Source organism: Dermacentor variabilis, chromosome 8 (assembly GCF_050947875.1).
Source record: "Dermacentor variabilis isolate Ectoservices chromosome 8, ASM5094787v1, whole genome shotgun sequence".
NCBI lineage: Eukaryota > Metazoa > Arthropoda > Arachnida > Ixodida > Ixodidae > Dermacentor > Dermacentor variabilis.
In genome coordinates this window covers 45,442,738-45,459,345 of record NC_134575.1, presented here as the reverse complement: position 1 = coordinate 45,459,345, position 16,608 = coordinate 45,442,738, and the positions used below count along the sequence as shown (strand labels likewise).

Below are 16,608 nucleotides of genomic sequence, written 5' to 3'. Positions count from 1 at the left end.
TAGTCCAAATTTCCGCAGTCCCGGACAACATTGTCGGTTCCAAGAATAATTTAGATACGTAATGTCTGTAGATGTTACTAATGAGAGGCTTTTCTTCCTTTGTCTTCGGTCAAATAAAGCAGCCTATATCTGACTGCAGCGATATGCGCAGTTGCTGGCAGCACAGGTAAGACCGGACCATTTAAGGAAGCTGGTGCTAAAGGATCGGTCATTTCATCACGATGAATGTCTCGGTGGCCTGGTACCCATACTATATGGGCTAAACTTAAGTGTGACTGCCCGAGCTGCTTGCTTATTCTTTGTCATTTGCCGACGCTGGTTGATGCGGTGTCGAGGCAATTTCTTTTGTTACAGCGTCCCATGCAGCTGCAACCGCAGCTGGCGGCGGCGGTAAGGGGTAGCTCCAGCAGTAGCGTTTGGGTATGGACGCCGCACAGGGGCACACGGCACTAGGGTGACAATCCCCGCAGCGTCGACAAGCGTCTGCGTCAGCAGGCGTTTGGTGTGTTGCGACACCACGTACCCGAGCACATGAGGGTTGGACCCTACCGCGCGTAGCCGTGCGCGGCTTAGCCGTGTCTGTGGAAAGGGGGATCCTGGGGGTTGAGCCGATGCCGGGTTGCTTGGACCTTTAAGCCCCCCCCCCCCCCCCCCCCGGTGGAGGGAGCATACCTCTTTGGCATCTGCTTTACATAAACAGCACCTCCAGACTGACCCACGTGGAGGAAACCGGCAGTCGCCTTTTCCTGTCTCTTTCTCCTCAAATCTTCCCACTTTTTTGGCCTTTCCTGTCTTCCTCTCTTTTCCATTTACTTCCTTTCTCCTTAGCGGCAAGGGTTAACCCTGTGTGGTTATCATATCTTGGTATACACCATATTTGGTTATAGTGAGGGCGTACGACTGGCGTCGGGCAGACTTGTATGCAAGCTCTGCCGTGTCCCCTCGTTGGACTCCGTGGTGGACGGTTGGTGCTGTTACCGAATTATTATGTGTTTGCGTGAAAACTTCTTTCCGCCCACTTCGAGAGTGCACCGAAGATGTCTTTAAGTTTTTTGGCAATCGTACACAGAACTTTCCCCGCTTTCACGTAATCCACTCTGATAAAGCTAAAAAGACGCTAAGAATAATCTCCCCCTTCGTAGTTTCGAAATCTCTGACGGAAGTTTTCGGTCCCGCATACAAAGCATCGAAAATGGCAAGTAGTGAGCTTCTTCTAGAGCTCCGCGATCAGAAACAACGTGAAAAACCTCCCAAACTTGTATCATTTGGGGGAGGTCCAGTAACAGTAACCCCACACCGTACCATTAATACTACCCGCGGCGTTGTCTGGTTTTAGAATAGCGTGGTTTCAGAGTAGGACGGGGTCTACAACCGACCATCTAGTGCGCATCAACGCCTTCGTGCATAAACAATCCTTCTTATCCGTGTTTCTTGACATGGAAAAGGCGTACGATACAACTAGGCGTTACGGAATCCGCGGCACTATGTTAAACATTATAGAAAGCTACCTACACAGCCGTACATTCCGGGTTAAAATAAGTAATGCATTGTCGCGTGCATTCATACAGGAAACTGGGGTACCCCAGGGAGGCGTTCTGAGTTGTACACCCTTTGTCGTTAAAATGAACACGCTTCATACATCATTACCACCATCTATTTTTTATTCCGTTTACGTAGACGACATACAAGTAGGTTTCAAATCCTGCAGTTAACAGTCTGTGAAAGACAAGCATAACAGTGCTTGAACAAAGTTTCTAAGTGGGCAGACGAAAACGGGTTCAAAGTGAACCCGAACAAAAGTTCTTGCGTTCTTTTCACCAGGAAGAAAGGGCTTGCTGAAAATCCCACCGTCGAAATATATGCACAACAAATACCTGCGAACAGACAACACAAATTTTTGGGTGTTATACTTGACTCCAGGCTTACTTTTATTCCGCACATAAAATACCTTAAGGCAAAATGTCTAGAAACAATGAACTTACTTAAAATACTATCCCACACAACATGAGGTAGCGACCGAAAATGTTTATTGAATCTTTACGGGAGCTTAATTTGATCACGATTGGACTATGGTGCTGTGGCATATCACTCTGCCAACCCGAGCGCGCTGAAGATGCCAGATTCCGTCCGCCATCTGGATGTCCGTCTGGCCCACTGGCGCATTTAGAACTAGCCCTGTCGAAAGCCTATATACGTAGAGTCAGATGAGTGGTCACTCCATTTTCAGAGAATATACATCAACTTCACCTATATTCTCAAAGTGCACTCTAATCAGGAACATCCGTGTTCCACAACCGTTAATGACTTGAAGTGTGCAACACTTTTTCGTAAGAGACCCTCTACGAGACAACATTTCTCACTGCGTGTAAGAGAACTTAGCGAAGAAATGGATGTCTCAATCCTCGAACATCGCCTAATGCCTCCAGCTAAGCTATTACCGCCCTGGGAGTGGCAGGTGATAGAATGTGATGTACCCTTTGTAGAGGTCACAAAGCACGCTCCTGAGCTCGAAATCGCTATGCATTTCCGTGAACTTCGGTCGTTCACAGACTCGTCAAGTCTTGTAAAAGCGTTAATGTCTTTACAAAAGCATATAAATTCTGTTTTTATTGTACTTTATTCACTCTTACGCAACATTTATTTATCACATATATACATGTAGTAATATGCTGGGTTCCTGGCCATAGAGGAATCGAGGGTAATGTGCTTGCCGACGAAATGGCCAAATCAGTACCATCGCAGGGCATTCGTTCTGTTGCTATCCCTGCCACAGACGTGAAGCCTTTCCTACGAAACAAACTGCGAAGCCACTGGCAACGCTTGTGGGACGCTGAAACGAGCAATAAACTTCGCGTGATTAAGCCGAAGATAGGCTTATGGCCCCCAACTACCAAAACACGAAAAACAGATGTCCTATTCACTAGACTCATAATAGGACACACATTTGGCACTCATAACTTTCTTTTCACTTGTAACGAGCCTTCGACCTGTACTAGATGTGGTTAAAGGCTGACCGTCCTCCACGTCTTCCTGGAGTGTGGGGAAGCTGAAAGAGACATGAAGAAACATTTTCCTTTTGCATACCGCTATTGTGTCCCTCTTCATCCGGCTATGCTTCTTTGTGATGAACCGCTTTTTAAGACTAAAGCAGTCCTCGCTTTCTTGAATGATGTTGTGCTACACGTTATAATCCCATTAAATTCGTAGCGCATCCTCTTTCAAGATGCCGCTATGATAGTTGGTTTGTATAACACATGCCTCTAGACGCTTGTGCTTTAAGGGCGCTGGTGAGGCAATAGTGCTCTAGCCAATTTTAGCATCTCACATATTTTGTATATTGCATCATTCTTTCGCAATGCATCTTAATGTTCATAGTACACGTCATTAGTCACTGCCATAATCTTATTACGCGTAGATTTTATGCAATTTACAGCAACTGTTTTGGGGCCCTTTACAGCCTTGTCACATTAACTTCAGCGAACTCATACCATGTCGACCGCAAATAAAGACGGGGACGACGGAAGAGAACACAAAAACGACACTCCGTTCTCTTGCGATGTCCCAGTTTTTATTTGCGGTCAATGTGATATGCAGTGAACTCCAACTAGACCAAACCGAAGTTCTTCTGATTCACAGAACTCATCAATCCACTGCGAAGTCATTAAAACTAGCTTGACGCTCTTTGGCCATACCTGGCCATTGCGCCATTAAACATCAAACATTCATTCGCCGACAAAGACGGTCACGTCCGTCGCTTTCGTGGCCATGAATACCACAACGGCCGCAGAACGCTGCTGTGCACTGTACACGGTAGCAGTCGTTGGAGCAACGCCTCCTAGAACTTAAGAGGCGTTGGCTGGAGCCGCACCGACGACACTCGCGTTGCAAGCCGCGGTAGTCAAACGTCACACCGTGACCAGAGACTCGCTGGTAAGTGGGGAGCAAGGTATGTGGTGCTTGCTCATTTCCATCCGAACGAAGCGGATGCCGTGAACAGGCCACGTCATCCGCTCTTAAGACAAGCGTTCACAGAAAGAACCTTGCCGCATGGGGACAGTGCCTGGACGAGGACTTCGTTCAGAACAAAGGACGGCAAGTAGAGGCAGGTTATGTTGGTGACCTGCGCGCCGACGGGAACGACAGGTTTCTGCTGACGTCCCTGGCGTGAAACACGCAGGGATGCCCGCAGAAGCTGCTTCTTTTTGGTCTCGCGTCGACCGCATTCGTGATGTTCATATCGAACCTAGCGCCGTTGTCAAATGGGAAGAGGACTTGGCACTCGGAGGTGTCGCGTCCCAGAGTTTTCATGTACTCGTCAAGCCAGCGTCATTCGATACATTGACCCCGGCGCTACCCCTCTACCTTTCGACAACAGTTTATTTCAACAAGAGACGATATGGGGCACTGAGTCACAATCACGGCACAATTCCACCAGGACCATAACATATAGAAGAACGAAACGCGGCACGTTTTCAAAGTAGTGTCCGAGTCCTCGCTCACCAACATACAATCGCATATGCCCACGGAAAGGCACAGTTACACATGAACTAAATGTCTCATGCATAAAACGATGTTCCATATACAGTGTACACAATGATTATGTACAGTGATGATGTGACAGAACACTTTACACAATTTTGAAGTGATGTGCACGAGATGCGTACGTACGAAAATGATCATGTATACGAAAGCACACACACCACACACACAAATCACGGGCACCTACATTCTATGTGCATTAAATGAATACTTCTGATGACCGGGCTACAAGAACCAGGCTGGCCGAAAATTAAGCCATAAGCGTCCATCAGCCACCGGCAGGAAACGGCATGACCACTGTCGAAGGAACTCTTCTTCTCCAAGGAAGAACAACTCCTCTGATAGAAACGACAGCAGCTCAGAGTAGACCTCCCCCCCCCCCCCCCCCCCAGAAGTGGAAACAGAGCGCGGCGACGACGTCCCTCGGCAACTGCGGTTACGCCACAGACAAAATGCCCCCGCAGCAATTAAATATCGTGCGAAGCGGCCACGTGAGCAGCGACCAGATGTAATAAAGCGGTTAACTCCAAGGCCACGGAAACCAGCATGCACGGCCCTCCGAAATATCCTGGCAGCGACGCATTGCAGCAGCACATGTTTATTGGATTCTTGAAGGGGGCAAGTGGGACACAGCGAAGATGGGACAACGCCCCACCGCCAAGCCTATCCCGAGTTGGAAGCACTTGCCACCCTAGACGCCAGATAAACTTCGCGTAGGTGGCCAGGCAGAAATGACGCCGTTATCGAATCCCACGACACATTAGTGGAACGTGCGAGGCGCGCTGGGGGATCTAGAGAAAGCAGTAAGGCTGACATAGTATCTACTACACGGTTTTCGAGAACGTCTACATCAGGACATACCTGTTGTATGTGGCGATAAAATGCCATGGCCGTACAGTAAAATGTAGGTCCGTTTAACACTTGTGGTCTGCGTTTTAAGTGTACGCCCGGTAACTTGTAAAGAATTTTTGTGCCAAGGATTTAGCAAGCGAGTTCACGCGAAGGACACTGATCACGCTGTAACAGGCGGAGCAGAAATCGCAGAGCAAGCAGCCGGCAGGGGTAAGACACGGATGGGAAGGCGAAACCACCGCGAGAGCGTGGTTTCCCAAGCGCCGCGCGACAGACAAGTTCTGTACGGCCCGACCAGAGGAAGGAACCGAGAAGGGACTGCAAGGACCTAGTAACCCGTAATGGTGGCTGTACGACGTGACAAACGTACCACACTCAGCCGCAAACTACAGACTGTGCTAACTACGTTCTTTCTAATAGGGGTAAACCGTACCCTCGACCATTTTGAATATTTCGTCTTAATCTTCAAGAATTGAGAACTACACAGAGTCTGATATGCCATCATAGGTGTAATCAAGGCCTAAAATACGAAGAGACTTGCTCTTTTGAAGACGGGAAAAGGGACTTAGGCGGGTCTGTGGTGACCAACCAACGCACACCACAACGTCGCTAATGGAGCCAAATATCCGATGGCTTTGGCAATGTATGCTACCTCGAAAAGCCAACCTGCACGCCCTGGTTAACCTGCAGCATCAATCTGCGTTTCTAATGAACATTTTGGACGAACACCAACTAATCGAGTAATGACAATTTTTTTTAGGCTTACTTCATGCCTTTTAGCTAACACCTCCAAATACATGTAACTATACACCTGAAGTTGCGCCTTTAAACATATCTGCTGCTTATGTATAAAGAAATAAAGCGCTGTGGTGTCGATTTCGGGTCTGATTGATAACATCAATTGCATTCTGGCATTTTGATGGTGCGCCTCTCGCTCTCTCTCACCTTGGCTGCTAACAACCACGCGTCCAAAGAATGTAGCGCGCGGTTGGCTCGTTCAATATGTGTGACCTTGGTCGTCGGCTCATCAATGACCAACCACATCATCATCATCAGCCTGGCTACGCCCACTGCAGGGCAAAGGCCTCTCCCATACTTCTCCAACTACCCCGGTCATATGCTAATTGTGGCCATGTTATCCCTGCAAACTTCTTAATCTCATCCGCCCACCTAACTTTCTGCTGCCCCCTGCTACGCTTCCCTTCTCTTGGAATCCAGTCCGTAACTCTTAATGACCATCGGTTATCTTCCCTCCTCCTTACATGCCCTGCCCATGCCCATTTCTTTTTTTTTATTTCAACTAAGATGTCATTAACTCGCGTTTGTTCCCTCACCCAATCTGCTCTCTTCTTATCCCTTGACCAACCACATCTGTTCTTAATTTGGATCCCGGGAACGGCGGCCACATTTTGATGATGGGGGCGAGACAAAAAAAAATGGGGGGGGGGGGGGGGGCAAGGAAATCCGTGTATATCGATTTAGGCACTCATTGAAGAACCACAGCCGGTCAAATGTAATCCGGAGTCCCTCACTACGGCGTGGCTCATAATCAGATCATAGTTTTGGCGCGCAAAATACCAGAATTAGGATAAATGAATTATAGTAATTAATTTTTACGCATCTCACATGCAAACAAATTAAGATACTTAGCAAGTGCACAGGTGGCGGGGAAGCAATTTTAAGATATTTTAATTTTATTCTAAAGTTGGCCTCGAAAGGCCGGTCATGGCGTCATCGACGTCATCATGACGTCGTGACATGCCTTGAGTGAATCTGCAGCATGCTGTGACCCTTTCATTTAGCGCACTTATTGTAGCCTCAATACCGTATTGGATACACCATACACCATCGCAGGCTTCGAATGAACTGCCCTGTCTTGTCCAAACGACTTGAATGAGCAACGTTGGGAAATGTCTTGCTGCGCAATTACTTCAGGCACATACGGTCACCCATTAATCTAACTGGCCTACCGCAGCGAGCGTACGATTGCTGGAAAGTTTCCAACGCGAAGCTTTCTCTGTGAACACTTCAGGGCCTTTTTTTAAGGCACAGTTACACATAAATGGTGTATGGCTGGTGACTGAGTGGTCGCTACCGCTGTCTCGCCCAATAGCTTGCATTCGGGATAGCTGTACCACATTTCACTACCCTCAGAGGTATTCCGACAGCCAGCTTTGTTTTCTACAGATTGCGCTGTGATGAAACAAAGGTATCTAAACATTCTCATCGCAATAAGTGTACACGTCACCAAGGGCACAATTCCTTTAATCAAACGGATCTTCGTTTTTTTTTCATTTCTATATGCTTACTTTCCTAACCTTTAAGCCAGAATTGCACGTGCACAGTCGCGATCAATTTGAAGGTGATCGTGCGAGCATCGACCGGCGGGCCTTCCAAGCAACATAGCGGCCGATTTCGGAACTGCGAAGATAAAAATTGCGTTGCCTTCTTCCCCTATTATGCTCTTCCAGCCGGCAACCATCACCCCCAAGACCAACTCGCCACATTTTTGTGTTTGTTTCCCATTCATGGCAGTGATCCGTGTGCGTCGCTTCCTAATGCACGTCTTGGCTAACAATGACGCCTCTGTGCAAAAGCGCTTAACGCAATCGAAATAAATTCGCAGGTTGTGCCGTGAACGGTAACGGGAGTGACGGCTTTTCAGGGAACACCAAAAGAGAGAGAGGGGAGATATCTGATGTTTCCCTCTCGACCGACGGTGATGACGTAACGAGGCGCTGCTCCTAGTTTTGGCCATCGCTCGAGCGATCACCTTCAAATTGATCGCGACTGTACTTCGACCATGCCAACGCCAACTACCTCTTCGAGACGATCGCCGCGTGTTGGTGGAGGTAATAATTTCCATACTAGAGACGGTTTCACACGCGCGATAACTGTAGCGAGAGTGCGCCCCCAAGAAACTTCCGGTGACGGGCCTTATCAGTCTACTGCGCCGGAACACAAAGCGCGTTTTTAAGTTGTTTTATTGGCGGAAAGTCTGTTCTTAAGTTTTCAGATAAGAGACATGCGCGTAATACCCCAAGACAAGTACATACAAAGTTTCGTTTAACTTAGAAAAACATTCAACTGTAAAATTGTTCTTATGTACAGAGGAAAAGTGTTGAAAACGTGCGGGCTTAGCTTTTAACGCGCTCTTGCTAGTCAATATCGCAGCCAATGCTATTTCTTGCTCGCTAAATTTAGCGGGCTACGTCATCGAGCTAAACTGGAAACCCTCTTATGCTTACACACTTCCCAGAACACTTCCGGTTAAATCGTCTGGAACAATGCATGTTACAATAGCCTATAAATTTACAGAACCCGCCAGCTGGCGTCACTTTTTGCCATAAAGTTGTAATGTTTGTCAAGTGAATTTTATAGTTCAGTGCAACAAAGAAAGTCCATACATGAGATCGACGCATGGCGCACTTTCTTTGAAATGAGTAAATACGAGGGCGACATTAGAGCTGACACATTGCGTGTGGAATGGGTGCGCCAGACTGCGCATGCGCGTGCCAGATTCCCTTACGCCAAATACGCAGGGGCGAAAGGGGCGAACTTATATCATTTCATCAATTAACCGCTTCACGAGACCGTTACTTTACATAGATACCAAAATTTGAGTTGGATCTACACTTCCTTTATCTGCGAGCGCTGTCAACGGAGTTAGCCACCAGCTCCTTGGTGTGTTATCATGCACTCGAAAAGCAATTGTCTTACGTGGACGCGACGAAAAATGCAGATGTCGAAGTCACTTAATTATTGGTTCGTCAACGCGTGTTCGTATGTATGTATGTATGTATGTATGTATGTATGTATGTATGTATGTATGTATGTATGTATGTATGTATGTATGTATGTATGTATGTATGTATGTATGTATGTATGTATGTATGTATGTATGTATGTATGTATGTATGTATACCCGGGAAGTGCTAGCCAAGAATGTGGACGTGGGAGCAGCCTCCGCCGTAGCTCAATTGGTAGCGCATCTCATCAGTTATGCAGAGGCTGTGGGTTGGACTCCCACCGGTGGCAAGTTGTTTTTTTTTCGACTACCTTCATTTTCCCTTTAGCTTATCGTTCTTTACTTTAATAAAGAAACAATATCCCCCTATGCTTTCCTTCGTTTCATTATTTGTTGGCGTCATATGATGTTCACAGAAATGTTAGATTCAAGGGAGGCTGTGCGCTATATGCGCTGCTACCCACACAGTTGCATAAAATCGAACTGCCACCCATCACATGGTGGCTGCTCTACCCAAAATGTCATTGCTTCCGCTAATATATACACTCTTTGTAGAACATCCTTGGTTGCTCGCTTAAGCCCGGCACTTTTTCCCCCTCTGAATACCTAAATCACATTGCGGCTCGATATAACGTGCAGAGCTGATGACAACCTGCTTCGGCGATCCTTCTTGTCCTTTAATTTACCTTCTCAGAATACAAGGTAAACATATATGCTGATGCTTGTGCAGTTTAAACATTTGCTACACATACCGAAAAGGAGGTATAAGGTGACGTTTGATGTTGGCACCCGTGGTTGGGACCTATTTACGCGTGTTGAAAAATATATATTGTTACGAAATTGCGTAATGACACACATACACGCACTTTTGTCTTTGAGAAATTCGAGTGACACTGGCTACATTTCTACAGTTTGACAGCTGACATGGCGGGCAGACACCACTGTTTGATCGTTCTCTGTCCCCGATGTGTGTTTTTTCGGCACGTGACCTTTTGCAGTCGGCTGACGTCATAAGTGTCTCTCACCGTGACGCGTGCGCAGGTGCGCGGCAGCTGTGGCGGCCGAAGAGCCCGACTACAAGAACCAGGGCTCGAGCAAGCCTCCGTACTCGTACGCGACGCTCATTTGCATGGCCATGAAGGCCAACAAGAACAAGATGACGCTCAGCGCCATCTACAAGTGGATACGCGAGAACTTCCTGTACTACCGGAACGCCGACCCCAGCTGGCAGGTAAGTACCGGAGAGGGCTGATCATGACAAGTCTAACGCGAAGGAGCACAGACAACGACGAGGCAAAACTGCGCAAAACTGGAACTAAAGTACTTAAAAAGAAACTGGGAAACAAAGGAGGGCGAGACAAAAAAATAAGCAAATGATTCCTACACTCAAGAAAAGTTTGCACCCGTCGGGGCATATCGCCAAAGAACTATGGCTATCTATCTTGCGTGTCTTTCCCGACTCTAACACTGCAGTATAAAGGTTGTGAACAGTGATACGGTGCCTCAGAAAGGCTGGCCAACGTTTCTACAGGAGCGCCTACCTTCGTCAAAGGCGGCCTCGTCATCCCCGGCGTGTTAGTTTTAACGCCTTAAAACCTGCCAGGGATAACGAGGCCGCCTTTGACGAAGATAGGTCCTCCTATCGAAACGTTGGCCAGCCTTTCTGAGTCACCTCATCCCTGTTTACAGTCTTTACACCATAGTATGCTACTCCATCTGTCAGCCCCATTCTTGATTTTGGACTTATGCCCTCAGGTCACGACGCGCGTGCGCGTCGTTAGGGTGACGCAGAAAAGTCGCGAATGCAGAGATTTTAAGAATGGAAACACCGTCAGATGACGATTATAACTTTATTCGGGACAAGTAAACCACAGAGGACGTAAACTTTGTTTGGAGTGTAGCTGAGCTACTGATTCTAGGTAAGGGTGTTTTTTTTTAATTATTGCTGATAAGCTACCGTCGTCACCATCATCATGCTATTAACCTTGTCTTAGCTGTGTAAGACGAACGTATCACATATGCCTGTAAAATTTGCTCGCTCTTTTTTGTTCGCCACTGCAACTATCGCCATAACTATTCGCCATAACAGGACCTCCTCAGCCCCACTTATATATATATATATATATATATCGGTCTTGGACCAAACGTTTGGGTCGGTCCCCCCCAAGTACAGACGTTCGATATAGTGACAAGGTGTTGATGCTCATACATTTATAATACGTCGTCTGCTATGCCCCGCAATCGTTGCCAAAAACAAACACTCATCCGTTTGTCCCGAACACTGCGCAGAACTCCATCCGCCACAACCTGTCTCTCAACAAGTGCTTCATCAAGGTTCCGCGTAGCAAGGACGAGCCGGGCAAGGGCGGCTTCTGGAGGCTGGACCCCGTCTACGCCGACTCCCTGGTGGACGGCGTCTTCAAGAAGCGACGACCCGCGCAGAGACACCCCGGAGCACCCGGCACCGCCGCAGCGCCGGCTACGGGAGGCGGCAGCTCCAAGAGGAACCGGAGGGACCGCGGAGGCGGAGCCAAAAGCAAGCAGACGGCGGCGACGTCGGCGCACGCCCTGAGCGTCGTCTCCTCGCTCCAAGCGCACAGCGGTCCGGCCGTGATTGTGGAACGCGTCGATCCGGCCGCCGTCGTGGTCATGGACTCGGCGGGAGTCGCGGGCGCGTCGGCCTCGCAGCACCACCTGGACGACGTGTGCGGCGACCTGGGCGACTCGCTCAAGAACGACCTGTCCTGGATCCTCAGCGAGAGCGACCTGGACTTGGAGCAGCAGCTGGACCGGTACCGAAGCTCCGAGGACGCCGCGGCCGCGGCGGCCCTGCAGCTGGAGGAAGACCTCTTTGGAAGCGGCGGAGGAGTCGCCGACGGCGAGGTCACCGTCAACGGCTCCGTGCCGTCCGCCTCGAGTGCCGACTGGTGGACGTGCTTCGGTCCCGGCAGCGGCGGCGGCGCCGAGCCGGCGTCGCTGTGTCTTCCGGTGGCGGCGGCGACTCCGGCCGCCGGCTGCTCGACGTCGAGCGCGGTGCAGACGTTCGAGCTGCTGTACGGTGGCGCCGAGACCGACGACGCCTGCGTCGTCGACCACCACGTGACTGTTCCGGGCGAGCTGGTCTTCGGCGACCCGACGTCGTCGGCGACAGTCGCCCAGCAGCAGCAGCCGTGGGCGGACTGCAAGGCGGCGCTGGAGGCTGCCGCGCTCGAGCTGGAGACGTACGCCGAGATGGACGTGGTGCCCGGATACTAGTCGGTGTGGCCCGCTTTAAGTGTGATCTTTCGATGCCGCAGTGGTGGGTGTGCTTGCCTCGTTGCCTCTGGACCCTGCATCAACCTCTTTGTGAGCGATGTTTGTGACTGCCGATATGTGTGTGTTTCTGTGCGCTAAACTGTGAAAGCAGCCCGCAAAACATTCAAGTGCTGGCAGAGTACTCCGTCCGAAGCTCGATGGTTACAACTTCAGTGGGAAGCAGTCGCGGAGCCTGAAATTGATTGTCCCGCACGTGTTGTTGTGTCGTGTCATGGTCATCTGTTTAGCGTGGACAGTGCACGGGTGGACAGCGGTGTATGCCGCGCCCTCTTTCCAACAGCCAAAACATATCCCAGCATTTCTTGCTGGGTTAAATCCCCCGTGTCATTCGCTTTTTCTCCTTGTTCGTGTAAGGCCGGCTTGTGGAAAGAAACAAGCTCGCATAGCTGTCTGATATCCAAGAGCACGAGACAAAGACAATTATAGCTTAGTTACACTCAACAAAAGGATCTGTGTCCTCATTTTTCACTCTTAATCGGAGTCGCGCCGAGGCGACGTTTGTTGTCGTCCAATAGTGCCTAATTATTCACAGGTTCTTGAAACATAGCTGTTATAGCAGGGGCGCAAACAAAGCGCATACACAGACGAATCGCACAGGACGAGCGCCAACACCATCAGTTCCAACAGGCCTTCAAAATCCGCCCATTAACTGCACAGCACAACCTGAAGACATAGAACAGCAAGACAACAGATGAGAACAGGAAGGAAACAGACTATAGTTTTCTGGGCTTCACACCTCAAGTTCTAACAAGGCGCTTTCTGACCTGCATACAAAGCTACAGACGGGTCGCTAAAACATATATCTCCGTTTTTCTCCTGATGCGGCAGACTTGTGAAATATTCCTCGCAATCGCGTTCTTGCTTTTCGCAATAATCTTTCCATAGACTTGCACGTTCGAGAAGCCCGGCTTACATCTGCAGGAACCACAGTGCATGGACAAAATTGACTGGGGTGCTCGTCCCATCTGTGTACTCTGTCTATGTGTGCGTTAATTTGCGACCCAACGTCTAAAACCCGAATCAATTCGTGCCCCAGCCTTCACCGACACGCGGTCGTTCAATTCCTCGCAGATATTGCACTCGCATGTGATCTGATCTATACTGTAACCTTTATGACAGCACTGTATATATTCTCATGAACAGCCGGCAGATATGCAATGTTTTCTCGTGCATATCGAAATTCTGCCAATTGATTCATGTTCCCCGCGATCAACATGATATATCTAGACTGTCCTCACGCAACTGGAATCTAAAATGCCGGCAACGATTTAGCGTGTCGCCCCCCCCCCTACTTTTTCACCGCACTGAACAATCGTGCGATCGATATATCTGCTGATGGACATATTATGCAGAACGTTAAGATGAGGCAACCCTCTCAAGCGTGACACTGTTCTTGAGTTCTTTCCATAAGCCGGTCCTAGTCTTCCGTGTGGATCGTTTGCTTGAAATACGAGTACATTTCTTTTTCAGCCTGCTTAAGTGTCAATTCGCTTCAGGTTAAGCAGGAGCTGCTGAGATGAAATTTATTTATCGATCTTTCCACGTTGTCCACGACTTGCCCGCCAGGTTAGACTGCCTTCATACAGTAACCTCCGGATTTAGAGTTGCTTGATTCCACACGACATTGTTAGTGTATGTGTATCTAGCGTGCATGTAATTACGGTGTAGCTGAATCCTTGCGCTTTATTCTTGTGCGTCTGTGTGTGTGAGCGTCTCCGCTCTTGTGCTATTACATTGTGCAATCCTCGCAGTCAGAGAGCATGCGACGTGGGCGTCATTCTGCATCCGTTACCTTAGCAATTTCGACGGCGTTTACCGAATGGCCACAGCCTCTTGGAACAGGTCGCCGCATTCCATCATGTTCTCTAAAAGAATCAAACATGCAATGCCGTTTCATGTGGATTGAATGCGCATCCTATAGTATGATACCACATCTACAGCTCGTTATTTGCTTACAGCTTCTCGAAACTAAGCCTACGAAGAAAAAAGAAACAAAGGCGGGCCCACTATTCAGCCAAACTTCTCCTTAACAGACGGTGGCAGCTATCTTAGCAGTAGAGGGCTGCTCCAAACAAGTTTTGGAAAATATCTTATTTTCTCAGTGCAGCTATGCCGATGTGTCAGATGTAACGGAGGAAATGTCATAATTGCCGAAATCTAACAAGCAGCCCGGTAGAGCAGAAAAGTTCTGCTTCTCCATGTGTACTTAAGATACAGCATCAGTGGGCGGGATGATTGAGGCTCCGCCCTCGCCTTACGTGTCCTGTATGATCCTTCGACTTCCATGTCTATTGCTCACACTACCCGTCGTCTACGCGTGCGCGCGCACAGTGGTCCCACAGTATGAACTGCCAAACCTGCCCCGCTAAAGGTAGATGGCGCTCCACGTCTAGCCACGCCCCTCGTGGCAGGCCTTCGCTAGCGCGGCTACCTTCGCGTTACGTGACGTGACGTCACCTACAGGAAGCGCCTCCCCCCCCCCCATGCGTCACTATCGCAACTCCGTGTACATTTGCATAGAAGAGGGGAACGGAATCCCGCTTTGAATGTTGTGGCTCGGGGGCCTTCCTGCAGATGACGTCACGTCATGCGACGCGCCGTGAATATGCTGTTTGGAGGCAGCGTCCGCCGCGCGTCTTCGCTGCACAGGTTATTGCGTCACGTCCGGCCGCGGCTCCTCTCCGGAGACCGAAGTCCCGGCGACTGCTGCATTTAACTGCAACAGAGCACGAGTTGCATCCACGTAGCTGTGCACAGTGTACAGTCCGGGCACCTGTCTTTCGCCGGTGCGAACGATACATGTAGATTGCGTGCGCACAACCATAGCGATTCATTCTCTAGGGGGGCGTCATGCTTAAACCGTTTCTCTTCTAGTGGTTCACACGAGGATGTAACGAAATTGTCGCAGAAGTTAGGTATTGCTCTCGACAGAGAGTTACAGCGACGTGTAAGGGCTCCCGAGCATGCGCCATATAGCTTCTCTGAGTAATCCGGCACTTGCGCAATGGTGACGAGTGTCTATGCCTGTCGCGGCAGCGGGACCCAATATTTATACAAAGGGAACTTGACATTCCACGAATTGTCTATAGATGCCTTTGTAGACGGCAGCTCATCGGAAGCCTGTATACAGATTATGTATGGATTTAGACAATCTACAGAATTGTCTTGAGGCGGTCTAGTCGTTCAATCGATAAACACCTGTACTCGTTCTGCAGACTCACGCTGTAAATTATTAGAAAGGTTGTAATTCTCTAATGGTGTTAAAAGTTTTTCACCTGCTCCCGCGCCCTCGCGTCATTTTACGAGCTCCGAAGTCTGGTGCCACCAACACCGCCCTCTTACCCTAAAGTTTCGATTTGCCTTTATTGCCAGAGCACACTTCTTCCGTGACACAGTACTTACCTAGTTTGATTAACAAATCTAATTTCGCCCTTCCGTATAGTGTGCAATTTAGTATTATATCATTAAACCGGCAAACAACACTCAGTGTGGGTCCAGATGCGGTATCACCGCTCACAAAGCTGCATTTGCGGTTAGTGTTGATCGTCTCTACAGCCGATAACGTGTTTTAAAGGCGGACAAGCAAATCTTATGATTGCCTTCGAGCGACGACAGATAGCGACGACAGTCGTCAAGAGATTACAGAAGCTCACTTATCCGGAAGTGTAAAAATAAAAGAAAGATGAGGACTCGTGTTTCTATTTGCCAATCATGCCAGTTGCGAATCATTTAATCCCCCAGAGAATCAACCGTCGATCCGCGTAACGTCAAATTCACACGGACCAATCGACGCATCAGGGAAGAAAGAAAAAAAAAGAAAGACGGGTCGCCTCAAGCGCATAAGACGCAAGACCTTATACGCTCGCTATGCTAGTGCCAGTTTCTTTATGAAATGCTTTCAAATTTCTCATTGTGGCCTCTTTGTATGCCATCACGGAAAAGCGTTGAGTTTAACTCGCCTAGGTGGCGGACACAAAGGAGCATTGCGTACGTACGTGTCTCAATTTCTAAACCGTGTCATGACGTTCCACCGACGATTTCGTGGACACACGAAACGAGCTCACAAGTTTGAGAGTCCCGTAGTACACGGCATCTACGCCCGGCTGCTGTAGTCGCGTTAGATGGAACGCGTTTTCATGTCCTCAAGCACGCGT

At 48.9% G+C, this 16,608-nt stretch overlaps 1 protein-coding gene across 1 annotated transcript; it reads left to right on the top strand.

Annotated features, from left to right (window-relative positions):
* The first annotated feature begins 221 nt into the window (after window positions 1-221).
* On the top strand, window positions 222-13,256 carry LOC142591388 (uncharacterized). Its single transcript, XM_075703715.1, has 3 exons — window positions 222-241; window positions 10,181-10,370; window positions 11,429-13,256. The coding sequence occupies exons 1-3, from the start codon at window positions 222-224 to the stop codon at window positions 12,392-12,394; spliced, it is 1,176 nt and encodes a 391-aa protein (XP_075559830.1). The 3' UTR covers window positions 12,395-13,256.
* The last annotated feature ends 3,352 nt before the right edge of the window (window positions 13,257-16,608 follow it).